The sequence below is a fragment of the Protomyctophum parallelum genome (genome assembly GCF_964188405.1).
Source record: "Protomyctophum parallelum genome assembly, chromosome: 16".
NCBI classification, from domain to species: domain Eukaryota; kingdom Metazoa; phylum Chordata; class Actinopteri; order Myctophiformes; family Myctophidae; genus Protomyctophum; species Protomyctophum parallelum.
The window spans coordinates 19,074,878-19,090,543 of record NC_139711.1 but is presented as its reverse complement, the minus strand read 5'-3'; the positions used below and the strand labels follow the sequence as shown (position 1 = coordinate 19,090,543).

At 44.3% G+C, this 15,666-nt stretch overlaps 1 protein-coding gene across 2 annotated transcripts in view; it reads left to right on the top strand.

The window, feature by feature from the left end:
• Nucleotides 1-15,666, top strand: part of dlg3 (discs, large homolog 3) — a 165,456-nt gene that overhangs the window by 14,367 nt on the left and 135,423 nt on the right. For both annotated transcript variants that reach the window (XM_083786477.1, XM_083786475.1), the window contains exons 3-4: nt 2,180-2,268; nt 13,395-13,505. In XM_083786477.1, coding sequence (XP_083642603.1) covers nt 2,180-2,268; nt 13,395-13,505 — 200 coding nt within the window. The remainder of the gene's footprint in view (nt 1-2,179; nt 2,269-13,394; nt 13,506-15,666) is intronic.

Here is a 15,666-nt window from a genome sequence, read left to right as displayed (position 1 = left end):
ACCCAGGGAGGTGTGCAAACATGTGCAGTTGTGCACCAATGGTTCCACAGTCTGAGAAAGAAAAACACCTGACCAAACCATGTCAGGGTCCGTTTCTTTTTGACAGTGAGGATGTCATTTACTGACTTGGATGCCCTACACGTGAACGTGAACCTGTACATATGAGATTACATAGCACACACAGCAGAGCAGAAACAAGCCAAATCTGGCTTGCACTGGAGCTTCGTGGAGCTCTCAGCAGAAGTAAAGCCTCTTGCAGTCATTATAGGCCACTGTGAGTCGTCTGATGCTGCCTTGCCTGTAGCGGCTTGTTTCCAGCCGTGTACAGAAGGATCTAAGAAAGATATCTTCACAGGTGCTGCAGCACGTATGCTGAATTTGTGACACAGCATATTTTCGCTTGGGCCATACAGCTTCTGACGCCGTCTATAGATGTCCTTGTCATCCGAAAGGCCATTTTGGAGCTAATATGGCCCAAATGTTATCCTTGTGTGGCCGAAGAAGGTCACGTGATTGAAAGCTTGCATTAGCCTCAGATGAATGTCTGTGGCTGCTGTTTGTTTCATTGTCGACACCAGCCTAAGGCATGGGGAGCACTCTGCCCGTGTGTCCATCTGTCTGTGTGTCCGTCCGTCCGTGTGTCCGTCCGTGTGTCCATCCGTCCGTCCGTGTACAGCTAATCTCCGACACCGTTGGCCTGGCCGATTCCAAACCGATTCCTCCCTGGATGCCAACGACAAATCTCTACCCCAATTTTTCCACAAGGGCCTGTTATAGCACCACCATGAGACCAATTTTTTCGTACACATTTTATCCATACATCACGCAAATCGGTATACACTACCTCTATTGTAGTTTGTAATATTTATTTGTTTCGTCCAAAATATTGTGTTTATTGTCATGATTTGTCACGATCCGAGTTGGCTTTGTCCGAGGCTTACAGATCTTTAAATAAATACTTTTTGAAACGTCTATGGGGAAAAATGCATGGGAAATTATTTTCCAGGCCGCTCGTCGTCATGAAAGGGGGCAGGACTGCGACACTCTATAGTCAATGTGATCAATTTCTCATATTTCATCCTGATTGGCTACGATGGGCTTCCAAAGTTTTCAGGAGTGGCCCGTTTTGTACAAAATGCCGCAAATCATGAACACAGCATCTGCTTGCGGTGAAACAGTGCATGCTTATTCCCACTAGGCTGAGGAAGAAATGCCACTGGCAATTTTTCCAAAAAACGCTCCAATCCTGGTGGAGTCAGGTGGAGCCACCTGTGCCGCAGTGTTTTTTTAGTTGACTGAAACTACAGTTGATTTAGTCGACTAAAAGGTATTTGTACGGGCCATGATGCAGACTGTTTTTACACTGAAAATAGCCGATCTACAAGCTTGTAGATCTTGTAGATCAGTAAGTGTAAAATGACTTATACTGGATCTCTTGTCCACTATAGTCCCTTCCTACCATTTTAGTCTAATATTTCTTTGTTGGCAAAATTGTATATATTTAGTCTTAGTTTTAGTCATCATAGCTGAGTTTTATTTAGTTTCCATTTAGTTTTCATCAGTGGAAAAAGGTAGTCAACGGTCGAACATTTTTCGTCTCAGTTTTAGTCGACGAAATCAACACTGCCCCGAGGGGCACTTTTTCTAGTTTCATACGGTTCTATTCTGGTCTAGCACCTCATCTACGCTTTTAGTTAATGGATGAGCTGTATATCTTTCCCCTGAAAATGTCTTTATCATGCAATTATTCATAATAAAAAAAGAGGCAAGATGTTTTCACTGGTATTGCTTTCAGCCCTTGGAAGAGATCTAAATGGCTGCAGTTCATTGTTGACAGTGAAGTCCTCTCATCAGCCACTGCCTCCTGAGTCACATTGTGGAGCAGCAACATAATGGCTTTTAAGAATAAGAACAGTGTAGACAGCGCTCCTATATGCAGATATGTCCCACCCCCACACGTGAACCTCAGGGCAACGCTGAAGAGGAAACAGCAGTCTATATGTGTCCTGTAACTACAGATGAGTGGAGTGGAGTCTTCTGTTTAACATCCATATTATACTGTAATGCATTGGTTCTCAAAGTGGGGTCCTTGAGGCGTGTGTGTGTGTGTGTGTAATTAATTATATGTACAATATACAAAAAATAATTAAAAGATGTATTTCCCGGCCCCCCTTTGCAGATATCCAGGAGTGTTACGAGGTGACGTTACAATCAAACACGGAACTTGGTGTTGTGAAGGAAGAGGACATCGCACAGAATGCGTCGGAGGTATAGTAGGATCACTTTGCTTCATATCGACAGATGAGAAAATATGTTAAATGTGAATACAGTGAGAATAAAACTATGTTTGTCACAAGAATGCTGGGAGGCATTCTCCCCGTGTCCCCTAGGGTAGGTACTCTCACAAAATGGAGACTGAATCTCCGGTTCAGTCTATATCCTTTTATTACTCTATGGGTAGAACACAGCTGAGAACACTGACATGACCACATTTGGAGCGACACCCATCTGCACTGTTATTGGTTAGCGAAACACAAGGTTCACTCCCACTCCTATATGCCACATTTCCTTTGCTTTTAAACTCCTGCTAGCCTCCCAGGGGCCTTGACTAGTCTGATGACTAGTCTGATGACGTCAACTAGACCTTTGATTAGTACAATTCTTTAACTCATTATAACTATAGGTAACCACTTTAAATCATTATTTTATACTTTGTTCTTTGGCTATTCAGAAATAGCAGATATACAAGCTCATAGCTTTGATCTACTGATTTGGAAAAATCATGAAGATTATTTTCTTTGATTCTCACAGTCCCTAGAGAAGCAAACATTATTTTGCGATGGGAGTCGATCCGCAGCCAAATATGTGGTTACATTTCTACTAATTTGGGTCCTTGTGTCTTTATTAGATTATTAACTTTGTCTGGTTTTTGGTAAAGGACATCAAAACAATTTCCTTAAGCATTCCTCTGGCCTCTGGCTAATAGCAGGTACACCATAGAGCCCCCAGTGGCAGTTGCTCAGTGGCGTTTTGAAGCACCCGGAAGAACCGTCTACTTCCGCATTTTTTCGAGTTGGACAGCAACATTTGGTGTCCAAATTGCAGAAGTGCAAACGAGCTCTACAATTTACAATTTACAATTTAGGCATTTAGCAGACGCTCTTAATCCAGAGCGACTTACAATAAGCAAGAACAAAAGCATGGGAATACATCACATAAAAGCATTTATCATGAAACATGCGTAAGCTAAGAAAGTAACAGTGGAATATCTATATTATGAGACTATACATATAAACTATATATATATACTACTATGCTATACATATGTACTATGGCGTGCTATGACTATATACAATGCAATTATAGTGCTGTCTACATAACATGCTATAAGTCTGTATCAGATGCTATCTAAGTCTACAGAAATGCTATCTAAGGGGGTAGGGTAAGTGCTATGGGCCATGATGGAGTCTAAAAAGGTGGGTTTTCAGACTACGGCGGAAGATTGGGAGTGACTGCAATGGGAAGTGCATTCCACAGTTTTGGAGCCAGAAGGGAGAAGAGTTTGGGACGTGTGGAGCGTTGTCCCGGCGTTTTTAGTGAGGGTACTTCCAGCTTCCCTGCGTTGGCTGATCTGAGTGCGCGGGAGGGTTTGTAGGGTTCAATCATACTTGCAAGATATGGGGGAGCCATACCTTTGGTTGCCTTGAATGCCAGCATCAGAGTTTTGTATTCTGTGCGGGCAGCGACCGGGAGCCAGTGGAGGGAGCGGAGCAGGGGGGAGACATGTGAGAATTTTGTCTGGTTGAAGACCAAGCGAGCTGCGGCATTTTGGATCAGCTGGAGAGGCTTAAGTGCACATGCTGTTGCTGCTCTCAATGTTAAAGCCCAGATGCACGGGTTTCCTCGTCATAACTCCACTGGTCCGCCTGCAGTCCCCACTCTTACCACTAGGGCCGAGCGCCTCAACGTTGGAGAGCTTCACTGGGGGCTTGAGGTACACACTGTCCTGTGCTCTCATTGGCTGTAGCACGGATCTGCTCTCAGTGCCCTCATGCTCTCATTGGCTGTATAGCATTGATCTGCTCTCAGTGCTGGTCAGTGCTGGTCGCAATTCCCGTAAATATCAAACAAGTTCTGGGAACTTTTCACACGGAGCGAACAAAACCCCATCTTGCCCAGATCAGGGGATTTACTGTGTAAAAATAGGTCGGTGACAGCATAATCGGGGCAAAAATCTTGCAGTGTGAACTGGCCATAATGTTAATGAAATGAATCTCTGGCTGAGCCCATTAAGTGAATGTGAATGTTCTCTCTGGCTTGGTTTTAGCACCAGGATTAGAAAAGCAATATCTTCAATATCTTAACTAAATTGAGATGTGTGCTTTAAGTGAAAGGATGTTTTTAATATAATGGGACATAGGGGGCACGGTGGCACAGTTGGTCGCCTCACAGCTAGAAGGTCCTGGGTTTGATTCCTGCTCGGGACGCTGTGGGCGCTGGCAGTGTGTTTACTCCTCCGCGTCATCAGTTCCCATACCCGAAGGCGGGGTTGGCGAAAGGGCCTTTCTGTGTGGAGTTTGCATGTTCTCCCCGTGTCCCCTAGGGTAGGTACCCTCACAAAAAACATGCAGTAATCCTGGTCACTAAACTGCCTCCCCCTGGCCAGCCGGGGCACCTGATGGAGGGAAAGGAACTGGTTGGAATAACGTGTTCCTTCCACACGCTACGTCCAACCAGGGAAACTCCCCCTGTCAGGTGTAAAGGAGCAACTTGGACACTCAGGCATGAAGGAAGCATGAGTTCAAGTCCGTTGCTCTCCCCTTGTCCCCCATATATGGGGACTAGGTTGGTGGAGGGTGTGTAGAGCCCAGGATCACATTAGATGATTGACACAGGGGTGAAAAATGGGTTACAAAATCGTGGGATAAAAAATATATAAAAAAAATATATATATAATGGGACATAATAAATCAATCTTGGGCATTCGATAAAAAAGGCCTGACATGTTAATTTAGAAAAAGAAAAAAACTCTTAACTCTTTTTTTTTTTAAGATATCTTTTTTCGGCTTACGCCTTTTATTGGTTTTTGAAGGGACAGACAGTAGGCTGACAGGAAACGGGAGAGAGATGGGGGATGACATGCAGTAAAGGCCGTGTCGGGCTCGGGAGTCGAACCCGCGGCACACTGCGACTGGATTACCAGTCGGGTGCCCAGACGGTTACGCCACCGCCTGGGCAAACTCTTAACTCTTAACCCTTAACTCCTCACTCGGGCAATCACATAATGGCTATGTGTTTTACAGTCAATTATTTATCGGTTAAGTCAGAAAAGTGTTATTTATGGGCATCTCAATTATACATGTGTGACGTCTGGGATTTAAACCCTGGTCTCCCGTGTGCAAAACCAACATCTTATCCACCACTAGCCTAAAGGGGGATCCCCCCTTGGCTGGGGGAGATATTATAGGCATCCGGCAGAGACTATAATGAGCCACTCTGCTACACATGATGCATAAGTTACTGTAATAATAGGGGAGCTGTCATTTACCAGAATGAGTGGAGCCTTTTAATGCATAAGATTGTGCTCCCATGTAAAGCTGGATGAAGATTGTGTGGAGCTCATCAGGACGAAAGATGAACAATCTATTTTGTGATTGTGGGGTGCCAGGAAACAGGAAGTGCTTACAGCAAATGATGCCAGTTTGTCAGTTGTCACCTCTCAGGCATTGGCTTAATCAGTTGATATTTTCAAAGCGCAATGCGCCTTTCGCCGAGTTGACTCTCTGTTCAATGCGCCTGACGCCGAGTTGACTCTCTGTTCAATGCGCCTGACGCCGAGTTGACTCTCTGTTCATTGCGCCTGACGCCGAGTTGACTCTGTTCAATGCGCCTGACGCCGAGTTGACTCTCTGTTCAATGCGCCTGATGCCGAGTTGACTCTCTGTTCAATGCGCCTGACGCCGAGTTGACTCTCTGTTCAATGTGCCTGACGCCGAGTTGACTCTCTGTTCAATGCGCCTGACGCCGAGTTGACTCTCTTTTCAATGCGCCTGACGCCGAGTTGACTCTCTGTTCAATATGCCTGACGCCGAGTTGACTCTCTGTTCAATGCGCCTGACGCCGAGTTGACTCTCTTTTCAATGCGCCTGACGCCGAGTTGACTCTCTGTTCAATGCGCCTGACGCCGAGTTGACTCTCTGTTCAATGTGCCTGACGCCGCGTTGACTCTCTGTTCAATACGCCTGACGCCGAGTTGACTCTCTGTTCAATGCGCCTGACGCCGAGTTGACTCTCTGTTGACTCTCTGAGCTGCAATGAAAACAGGCAAAACAGTGACATCTGCTGGCAAATCCTATTGACATACATGGGATTTGCTGGCTCACAAACAGCAGGAAAATCGGAGCACTTGTTTGAGCCAGAAAACACCAGACCACAGAAAATCTATACTGAATGTTAAAAGTTCAGGTTTTGTGGGTGCAATTGAGCTCAGAAAAAAAAAAAAGTCACAATCCCTTGAACCCTTATTTTAACCAAAGAAAATCACTTACCACCATACCTTTTGTAAGTAAAACCTTTGAGTACTTGTTCCACCGCTGCCATACAGTACACTGAGAGCGTGGTTGGATCTTTTCCCCCTTGTGGCCCTGAGTCCCCCTCCCAGCGTTTCTGTGATCCACCCCTGGCTATAGCTACTAATTCAGGGCCGTGTGGCTCGTGATCCTTCCCCCCTCCCTGCCCACGGCCCACAGCTGCTTGTGACGGCCCATGGGGCACAGCCATGGCTTATAGGAGGCGGTATAGTCGCAATGGAAAGCAAGAGGCAGATCGAGGTAGGGATAGAGCTATAGAAACAGAGAAAGAGAGAGAGAGAGAGAGAGAGAGAGAGAGAGAGAGAGAGAGAGTGCTACTTAATGGATGCCCAGTGAGGTCCTCATCAGTATTCAAGTCATGCTGTCACCTGAGTCGAAGATGGGATGGAAATTAAATGAGTCTGCAAATTCCCCGATTTGGTGCAGAGTAGCAGGTGAGAGTAAAGCATGGCTACTTTATAGAAGAAGGGATGATAAGCCATGAGCCAATAATGGCTCATGGCTCAGTTTGTCATCGTCCGGATGTCATGTTTGGCTGTGTCCTGACTGTACTGTAATTATAATAACTAGTTGTAGTAGAGCCTATGTAGTCATAATGCATTTTTCAACACTTAACAGACAGAACTCTACATTCATTGTAAATGTTATACAGTATGTGTGTTAGTTTTAGTGCATCTCTGCGTGCGTGCGTGCGTGCGTGCGTGTCCGAGCACCGACAGCTGCAACACCTAAAGTGGCCAGTAGAGTACAGCACAGAGTGAAGTGGCACATAGTACACTACAGTACGAGCCCTGGGTGCGTTCCTGGGGGTCTGGATGTTCCGGGGACCCCCACACAGACCCCCCGGGGACCCCCCACACAGACCCCCCCGGTGACCCCCACACAGACCCCCCCGGTGACCCCCACACGGTAACTCTGTCATTTCTCCAAGATGTTTGCATAGTACATGCAGTACAGAGCACAGTGCAGTACAGTAACTATCACAATAAATGTATAGTTGCACCGCTCAGTTCACACAGGTGTGATTTATTTTGTAAGGCTTCCTTGAGACAATGTAGCAGCATAGGTAATACATTAATAATAATAATAATAATAATAATAATAATAGTGAAGAGACAAACGTAAGAGAGAGAGAGAAAAACAAGAGCAATTTTTTTTGCAATTTATACACACAGAAAATGAAAATGGATAGCAATGTACAGTACATACAGTATTTACACCATCAGCATTCATCAGTAGTTGCTACAGCACCTCAACAACACCACAGTACCTTCTATATTCAGGACCTCAGAGGAAACAAGACCTTTTTTGTGTTATACTTTTAGCTGTAAGTTCTTACGTGCTGTTTACATTTCGGACTAATAAAGTATTCAATCAATCAATCAATCAATCAGTATATGTGAATGCTACAGTAGCTGCCCTGCACCAATAGACAGAGTAGGTAGTTGAGGGGGGGATTCAGGTCAGCCAGGTAGTGCCAGTTGACTGTCAGCACTTGCATTTGGGACCGGAGCCATCACAGCAAAACTCACTTGGACCCCCCCCCTCCTCCATGCTGCTGTCAAATCCCTTATAAGCCCTAAACCACAGTTGCGGTGAAGAGGCCGCCTTTGACACTTGACAAGGATCTGATTATGATCGTGTGTGTGAGAGAATCCACAGTGACCCAAGCCTGTTTTTCACCTCCAGCTCTGCTGCTATAGTAGTGTGGGTGTGGCCAATCAGGGTGCCTGGTGGTGTGCACAACACACACACATACACGGGCATGCGCGAGCGTGCACTCGCACACACTTAGGCTTACGTACTGCAATGCACAGTATGTGTTGACATAAACACACACACACACACACCTCCTGTTCCTCAAGCTGAGATGGAGGCAAGCTCTTTATAGTTCCATTGCAAGGTATTGCAACCAAAGGAGAGGGTATAAAACTCTTGTCATGAAAACAAAACAGAACGCTGAGGCCTTTTTCTTTTGTCAGCCAGAAGCTTTTTGTTTGTTCCCTGTTAATCCTATAACTTTGAGTCTGTGATGAGGCCAGCTGCTCTAAAGGCTGCCCTCTGCTGTCCGTGAAAGGCCTCTGTGTGGTATTAAAGGAGAATTCAATACTAAAAGGCTTTCTTACCTTTCTTTGTAGTCGTTACGTCCCCACCAAAGAGGTCCAGGTGTTTTTTTGTGCAAAAACTCCTTATTCCGCTATTTCCCCTACCATAAGCCCTCAATGAATTGCATTGCATTCAATGGGAATTGAATGGGGCTATGGGGTGTTGTGCTAATTTGCTTATTTCCATCGAAATAAGTAGTAAAGTGTGCCGCTTGGGTTATTATTTACATTATGAAGAGAGGATATATACAAAAAAAAGCGATGGTAATAAGCGAATTAGCACAACACCCCATAGCCCCATTCAATTCCCATTCAATTCAATGCAATTCATTTAGGGCTTATGGTAGGGGAAATAGCCAATAAGGAGCTTTTGCACAAAATAACACCTGGACCTCTTTGATGGGGACGTAACAACTACAAATAAAGGTAAGAAAGCCTTTTAGTATGGAATTCTCCTTTAAACTGTGGAAAACAACTCCATGGCTCTCAGGTACAGTAGGCACGTATCTCATGCACTTCTGTGACACACTTGAGCTGAAGCTGGCTATTTCTCTCACTGTAAGGTGACGTAACCTTTAACCAGGCCGCGGCTACTTTGAATCAAAGTTTAATTCAACTTAAAAAAATACATTTATTTTTGCCGTTTAGGCTTTGTTAACAAGAATGCAAAGGGCAAATATGACATAACAACTTAAATATCCTGCAAAAGCCTATTAGTGACCAATTAATCAAAACTAACGATATGACCAAAACAGGCCATATCTTTGTCACGCACAACCATACTGTAGCTTATCACAACCATACTGTAGCTTATCACAACCATACTGTAGCTTATCACAACCATACTGTAGCTTATCACAACCATACTGTAGCTTATCATGCTTCTTGCCCTCACACCTATCACAACCATACTGTAGCTTATCATGCTTCTTGCCCTCACCTATCACAACCATACTGTAGCTTATCACAACCATACTGTAGCTTATCATGCTTCTTGCCCTCACCTATCACAACCATACTGTAGCTTATCACAACCATACTGTAGCTTATCATGCTTCTTGCCCTCACCTATCACAACCATACTGTAGCTTATCACAACCATACTGTAGCTTATCACAACCATACTGTAGCTTATCACAACCATACAGTAGCTTATCATGCTTCTTGCCCTCACACCTATCACAACCATACTGTAGCTTATCATGCTTCTTGCCCTCACCTATCACAACCATACTGTAGCTTATCACAACCATACAGTAGCTTATCATGCTTCTTGCCCTCACCTATCACAACCATACTGTAGCTTATCACAACCATACAGTAGCTTATCATGCTTCTTGCCCTCACCTATCACAACCATACTGTAGCTTATCACAACCATACAGTAGCTTATCATGCTTCTTGCCCTCACCTATCACAACCATACTGTAGCTTATCACAACCATACAGTAGCTTATCATGCTTCTTGCCCTCACCTATCACAACCATACTGTAGCTTATCACAACCATACAGTAGCTTATCATGCTTCTTGCCCTCACCTATCACAACCATACTGTAGCTTATCACAACCATACAGTAGCTTATCATGCTTCTTGCCCTCACCTATCACAACCATACTGTAGCTTATCACAACCATACAGTAGCTTATCATGCTTCTTGCCCTCACCTATCACAACCATACTGTAGCTTATCACAACAATTTACAATTTACAATTTAGGCATTTAGCAGACGCTCTTAATCCAGAGCGACTTACATTTAAGCAAGAACAAAAGCATGGGAATACATCACATAAAAGCATTTATCATGAGACATGCGTAAGCTAAGAAGGTAACAGTGGAATATCTATATGATGAAACTATACATACACTATACATAATAAACTTTACATATTCACTACTATGCTATACATATGTACTATGGCGTGCTATGACTATATACAATACAATTATAGTGCTGTCTACATAACATGCTATAAGTCTGTGTCAAATGCCATCCAAGCCAACAGAAATGCCATCCAAGGGGTTAGGGTAAGTGCTATGGGCCATGATGGAGTCTGAAAAGGTGGGTTTTCAGGCCACGGCGGAAGATTGGGAGTGATGCTGCAGTTCTGACTGCAATGGGAAGTGCATTCCACAGTTTTGGAGCCATACAGTAGCTTATCATGCTTCTTGCCCTCACACCTATCACAACCATACAGTAGCTTATCATGCTTCTTGCCCTCACACCTATCACAACCATACTGTAGCTTATCACAACCATACAGTAGCTTATCATGCTTCTTGCCCTCACCTATCACAACCATACTGTAGCTTATCACAACCATACAGTAGCTTATCATGCTTCTTGCCCTCACACCTACGTTGCATGCCGATCCCACTCAACACCATTATTTTGTCTGATGTCACGGCGGCACGGTTTGTTTGGGTCTGAAGCCATTCTGTCACACTCACAGCATATTAATTTAAAGGTGCTGTAGTGATTGTGTTGTTAAAATGAGTGTTAATTAGCTCTAGGGCCCTAGCCTCGATGACCTTGCAGACTCAAAGGCTAAAATGCAATTTAGATAGTTAGATAGACAGATGGGCAGGTCATTGTTGGCCTGGCATCCTATAGTGTGTATACAGTAGTTTCAATGTACAGATTATTGATTCTTTAGATATTAGGCTGATGCTCTGTTCTTGATTTTCCTATGGTCCTAGATGACTATTTCTCTCCATTTCGTGCATTATCTCGTGTTTTCCTTGCTTACTGTAAGTCTCTCTGGGCTAAGAGCGTCAGCTAAATAGTAATAATTGCTAGAATGTTTGTTCAGTAGCAGACACCTACCAATCTCTCAAAAACATACATTTTAGGATAATGGGATAAACGAGTGAAATTTTAAGTGAGGGAACAAAATTAGAATCAAATTGAAGCTCAGAGGGGCACGGTGGCACAGTTGGTAGTGCTGTCGCCTCACAGCTAGAAGGTCCTGGGTTCGATTCCAGCTCGGGACGCTGTGAGTGCTGGCGGCGTGTCTCCTCCTCCGCGTCATCAGTGTCCATACCCGAAAGGGCCTTTCTGTGTGAAGTTTGCATGTTCTCCCCGTGTCCCCTAGGGTAGGTACCCTCACAAAAAACATACAGTAATCCTGGTCTCTAAACTGCCTCCCCTGGCCAGCCGGGGCGCCTGATGGAGGGGAAAGGAACTGGTTGGAATAACGTGTTCCTTCCACGCGCTACTTCCAACCAGAGAAACTCCCCCTGTCAGGTTTAAAGGAGCAACTTGGACACTCAGACATGAAGGAAGCATGAATTCAAGTCCGTTGCTCTCCCCATGTCCCCTATATATGGGGACTAGGTTGGCGGAGGGTGTGTAGAACCCAGGATCACATTCAATAATTGACACAGGGGTGAAAATGGGTTACAAAATCGTGGGATAAAAAAGGTGCCTATTCAAAAAATAAATTTGAAGCTCAGGCTTTCCTGATTGGATGACATTGGTGATCCCCCTGTAAATTTTTTCTTTTGCTAAAGAGCTGGAAAGATGTGGAGACCCTTGTTACTGAACACAATCTCTGAATGCTATATAGACTCTGGAACTACACCTCCCGAAATCCGGGAACGGAAGCTTCCATTTCCATTCACGAACATATATTTTAAGTGTAAATGTAAATCTTTATATTTTATTCAGTGGTGTGCACAGACATTTAGAGGGGCAGGTGCTCAAGGGAAAAAAGGGCACCTTGTGCAACTCGTGGAACCGGCCGGTTGCCTTAACCCATTTTGAGCGGGAACCCCTTTTGGTGTTTTAAAGCATTATGTTATACTTTAGCTCTTGAAAAATAGCAAATCTACAAGCTCATAACTTGTAGGTCTGCTATTTTAGAAATATCGTGAAAATGTGCCTCAAATCTTTGAATATATATTATTACAGAGTGAACATTTTAACTAAAATCTTTGCTTCTGGGGAGGTCCCTGGAACAACATATTTTCAGATGGGACGGAGGCATATTACATATAATTTGAAATGAAATATTGAGCACTACTGATACAGAAATGACGTCAGGCCTAAATGGGTGTGAGATTTATAGATTTTGTGGCATAAATAATATATTAGAAGCTTTGTTTTTATCAAGAATTGATCAACCATGGTCCACATTCTGTACGCTGTACAAAAAGAAAAAGAAAAAAAAACTTGTATTATTTTTTCAAAAGGGTACATTGCTGTCCAGAGGGCAAGGCTGGGTGGTGCTCTAGCACCCCCTAGTGTCTATCTGTGCACGCCACTGATTTGTTATCAGGATATAGAGCTTAACCCAATCTGGGTGAGAACCCCTTATGGTGTCGCATTATGTTATGCTTTAGCTATTTAAAAATGGCAGATCTACAAGCTCATAGCGCGGCACTCGGTGCCGCGCTATGAGCTTGTAGGTCTGCTATTTTTGAAAAATCGTGAAAATGTGGCACAAATTTGGAATATATATATTCTTTCAGCGCGAACGTTTTTAACTGAAATCTTTGCTTTTGGAAGGTCCCTTGAACAACATATTTTCAGATGGGGGTCGGCAGCCAATTACATATATATATTTGGGGGTCCTTGAAAATGTTTGAGAACCACTGACATAGAAACATGGGTTTTTCTGAAAACTGTCAGGATTTAGAAGACATTTTTTTAATTCCGACGTCGGGCCTAAACCAAAAGAGTTTGTGTCTTAACAGGAGGAACAGGAGGAGGGTGTGTTGCGGGTTCGAGTGACGAGCCGGAAGAGCCCTCACAAGGTGGAGCAGGTGTCCTGCCTCGTCAGCCGCTCCCATGTCGACGTGCCACAGGTGAGTAAAGAACACAGACGACGCCGTCATGGCAGTGTTGATTTTGACACTGAAACTTTCAGTGCAACACCTGAGCGCAACCAAACAGAAAATGACTTTCTTTTGCAAAAAAAAAAAATGTATTGATTTGATTGATTTGTTGTAATGACCAAAACAAATAAACTCTTACTTGGTTCTACTGGATCTCTTCTCCAGCCCCTTCCTAACATTTTAGCTTTTTGTTGTCCGATTTTCATTTAGTTGTCAGTCACAAAAGGTACATTTTTCATTGTAGTTTTCGTAGACGGGGCAGTGCCACTTAGCGCCCAGCGCAAAGTACTTTTATACACATCTTCTGCATAGGCGGAGCTTGAAGTTGACGCTGGGGGGTGCGACTGCTTGGCCAACGACACCTGCGATTTTTTTAACCTTTATTTTATTATTTTAGCGTTTTTACAATGCCCTAACCCCTAAAAATGAGTTATTTAGGTAGTACAGCAGCTCACACACATGCACTACAGCCGTACAGCGAGTCATCATATCATGATAAGAGAGATGATTACAAACTACAGTCAGAAGCCAGAAGGTATTAAAGTTCAGGGGGTGCAGTGCACCCCCTGAACCCCCCCAAGCTCCGCCCATGATCTTCTGCCCGGCGCAGTGCCACTTAGCGCCCAGCGCAAAGTACTTTTATACACATCTTCTGCCCGGCGCAGTGCCACTTAGCGCCCAGCGCAAGGTACATTCGCTATCGTATCCCCAACGTACACAACGTCTTGTGCCCGTGTTGTCGAGATACCAAATGATCTTGTGGGTGCACGCACGGGCAGAACGGAACGCACTGGCATTGGCATGGAGCTTTTGGACTAGGGGATGAGTGAGAGACATCAGGACTTCTGTAGAGATTTCACCGTCTGTCCACTCCGCTGTAGTGCTGACAACGATGTGACATTATTCCGGTAGTGTCTCAGCCCTGCGGTCGCTTCTTGCCTTTAAGGCGTCTTACTGGTATATAAGAACCTAACTGAGAATGAGAATTGTGTATGAATATGAAGTTGATATGTCAAGATGTCACGGATATAAATTGGCATTACTGCAGATCAGACGGCACAACGTACGCATGGCGGCGTCAAGCCTTTCATCAGTGTTGTTACCTTTCCGTGCTGGTATATTCTCTGATAGAGATTTATTGTAAAGTAACTATGCACCCGGTGAGAACGCTCGGTAAGATCGAAACGAGTTGTAGTCGTGCTTGCTTCCTTGACGTAAAGATATCGCAGATGTCTGCTGTGCGTGAGACATTAGTCTATAGTGATTCTGACAGCAGTGAAGGCCATGCATGCACTGCGTTTGGACACCTCTTGTGTCATTGTGATGTTATGGTTAGCAAAGACATTTAGTTGTTCCCCGCATCTCCTGCCTGACATCATTATATCAAATTATTGAGGCTCCTCGCATAGATTGTAAGCTCAAGTGTCAACAGTACTTTGGTTTCTTCGCTAGAAAAGCGATCTGTGCGTCTCCGCCACCTAAATATGTGGTGTGCAGCTCGTTCTTAAAGTTGATGCCAGTGAACAATTTGATTGGTTTAATTAATGTAATGCCCAGAACACACCTGTGACTATTTCAGGGTGTGTTGCACATGGCACTAACACATTGCGCCAATGTAATGCGCCCTGTAGATAGTAAAAATGGCGTGGACAAACCACCAAGACGCAAGTTAAGATGGGGACCATAGTCTTTATTTATTTTTTGTCTTTTTGAGTGGTGCCACGCCACTCCAAGGAACAGCAATGTCCGTGTTAATCTGTGTGACTATGTGTGTGACTATGAGTACCAGTAGGGGCAAAAGTGGAGCTGTTGGTGCCAGAAACAGAGAGAGAGATAGTGCTGCACTGTTGCCTGCTAATGAGAGAGAGGGGGCGGGAGGGGAGAGGGGAGTTGCACCACTCAGTTCACACGGGTGTGATTTTTTTTTCTCTGACCAGTGATGACCATAATGATTACTAATGAACAAATAAATATACATTTCTCTCTGCCTATACTTAGGGGGGGGGGGGGCTTTGCTTCATCTGGCATTAGAGGGTTTTCATTAAGCTGCAGTGACCTTTGCAAGCATTCCAATAATGGAGTGACGTGTGGCGCGTCACACCGAATAGCAGTCCGAGGCATCGCAGTCAGG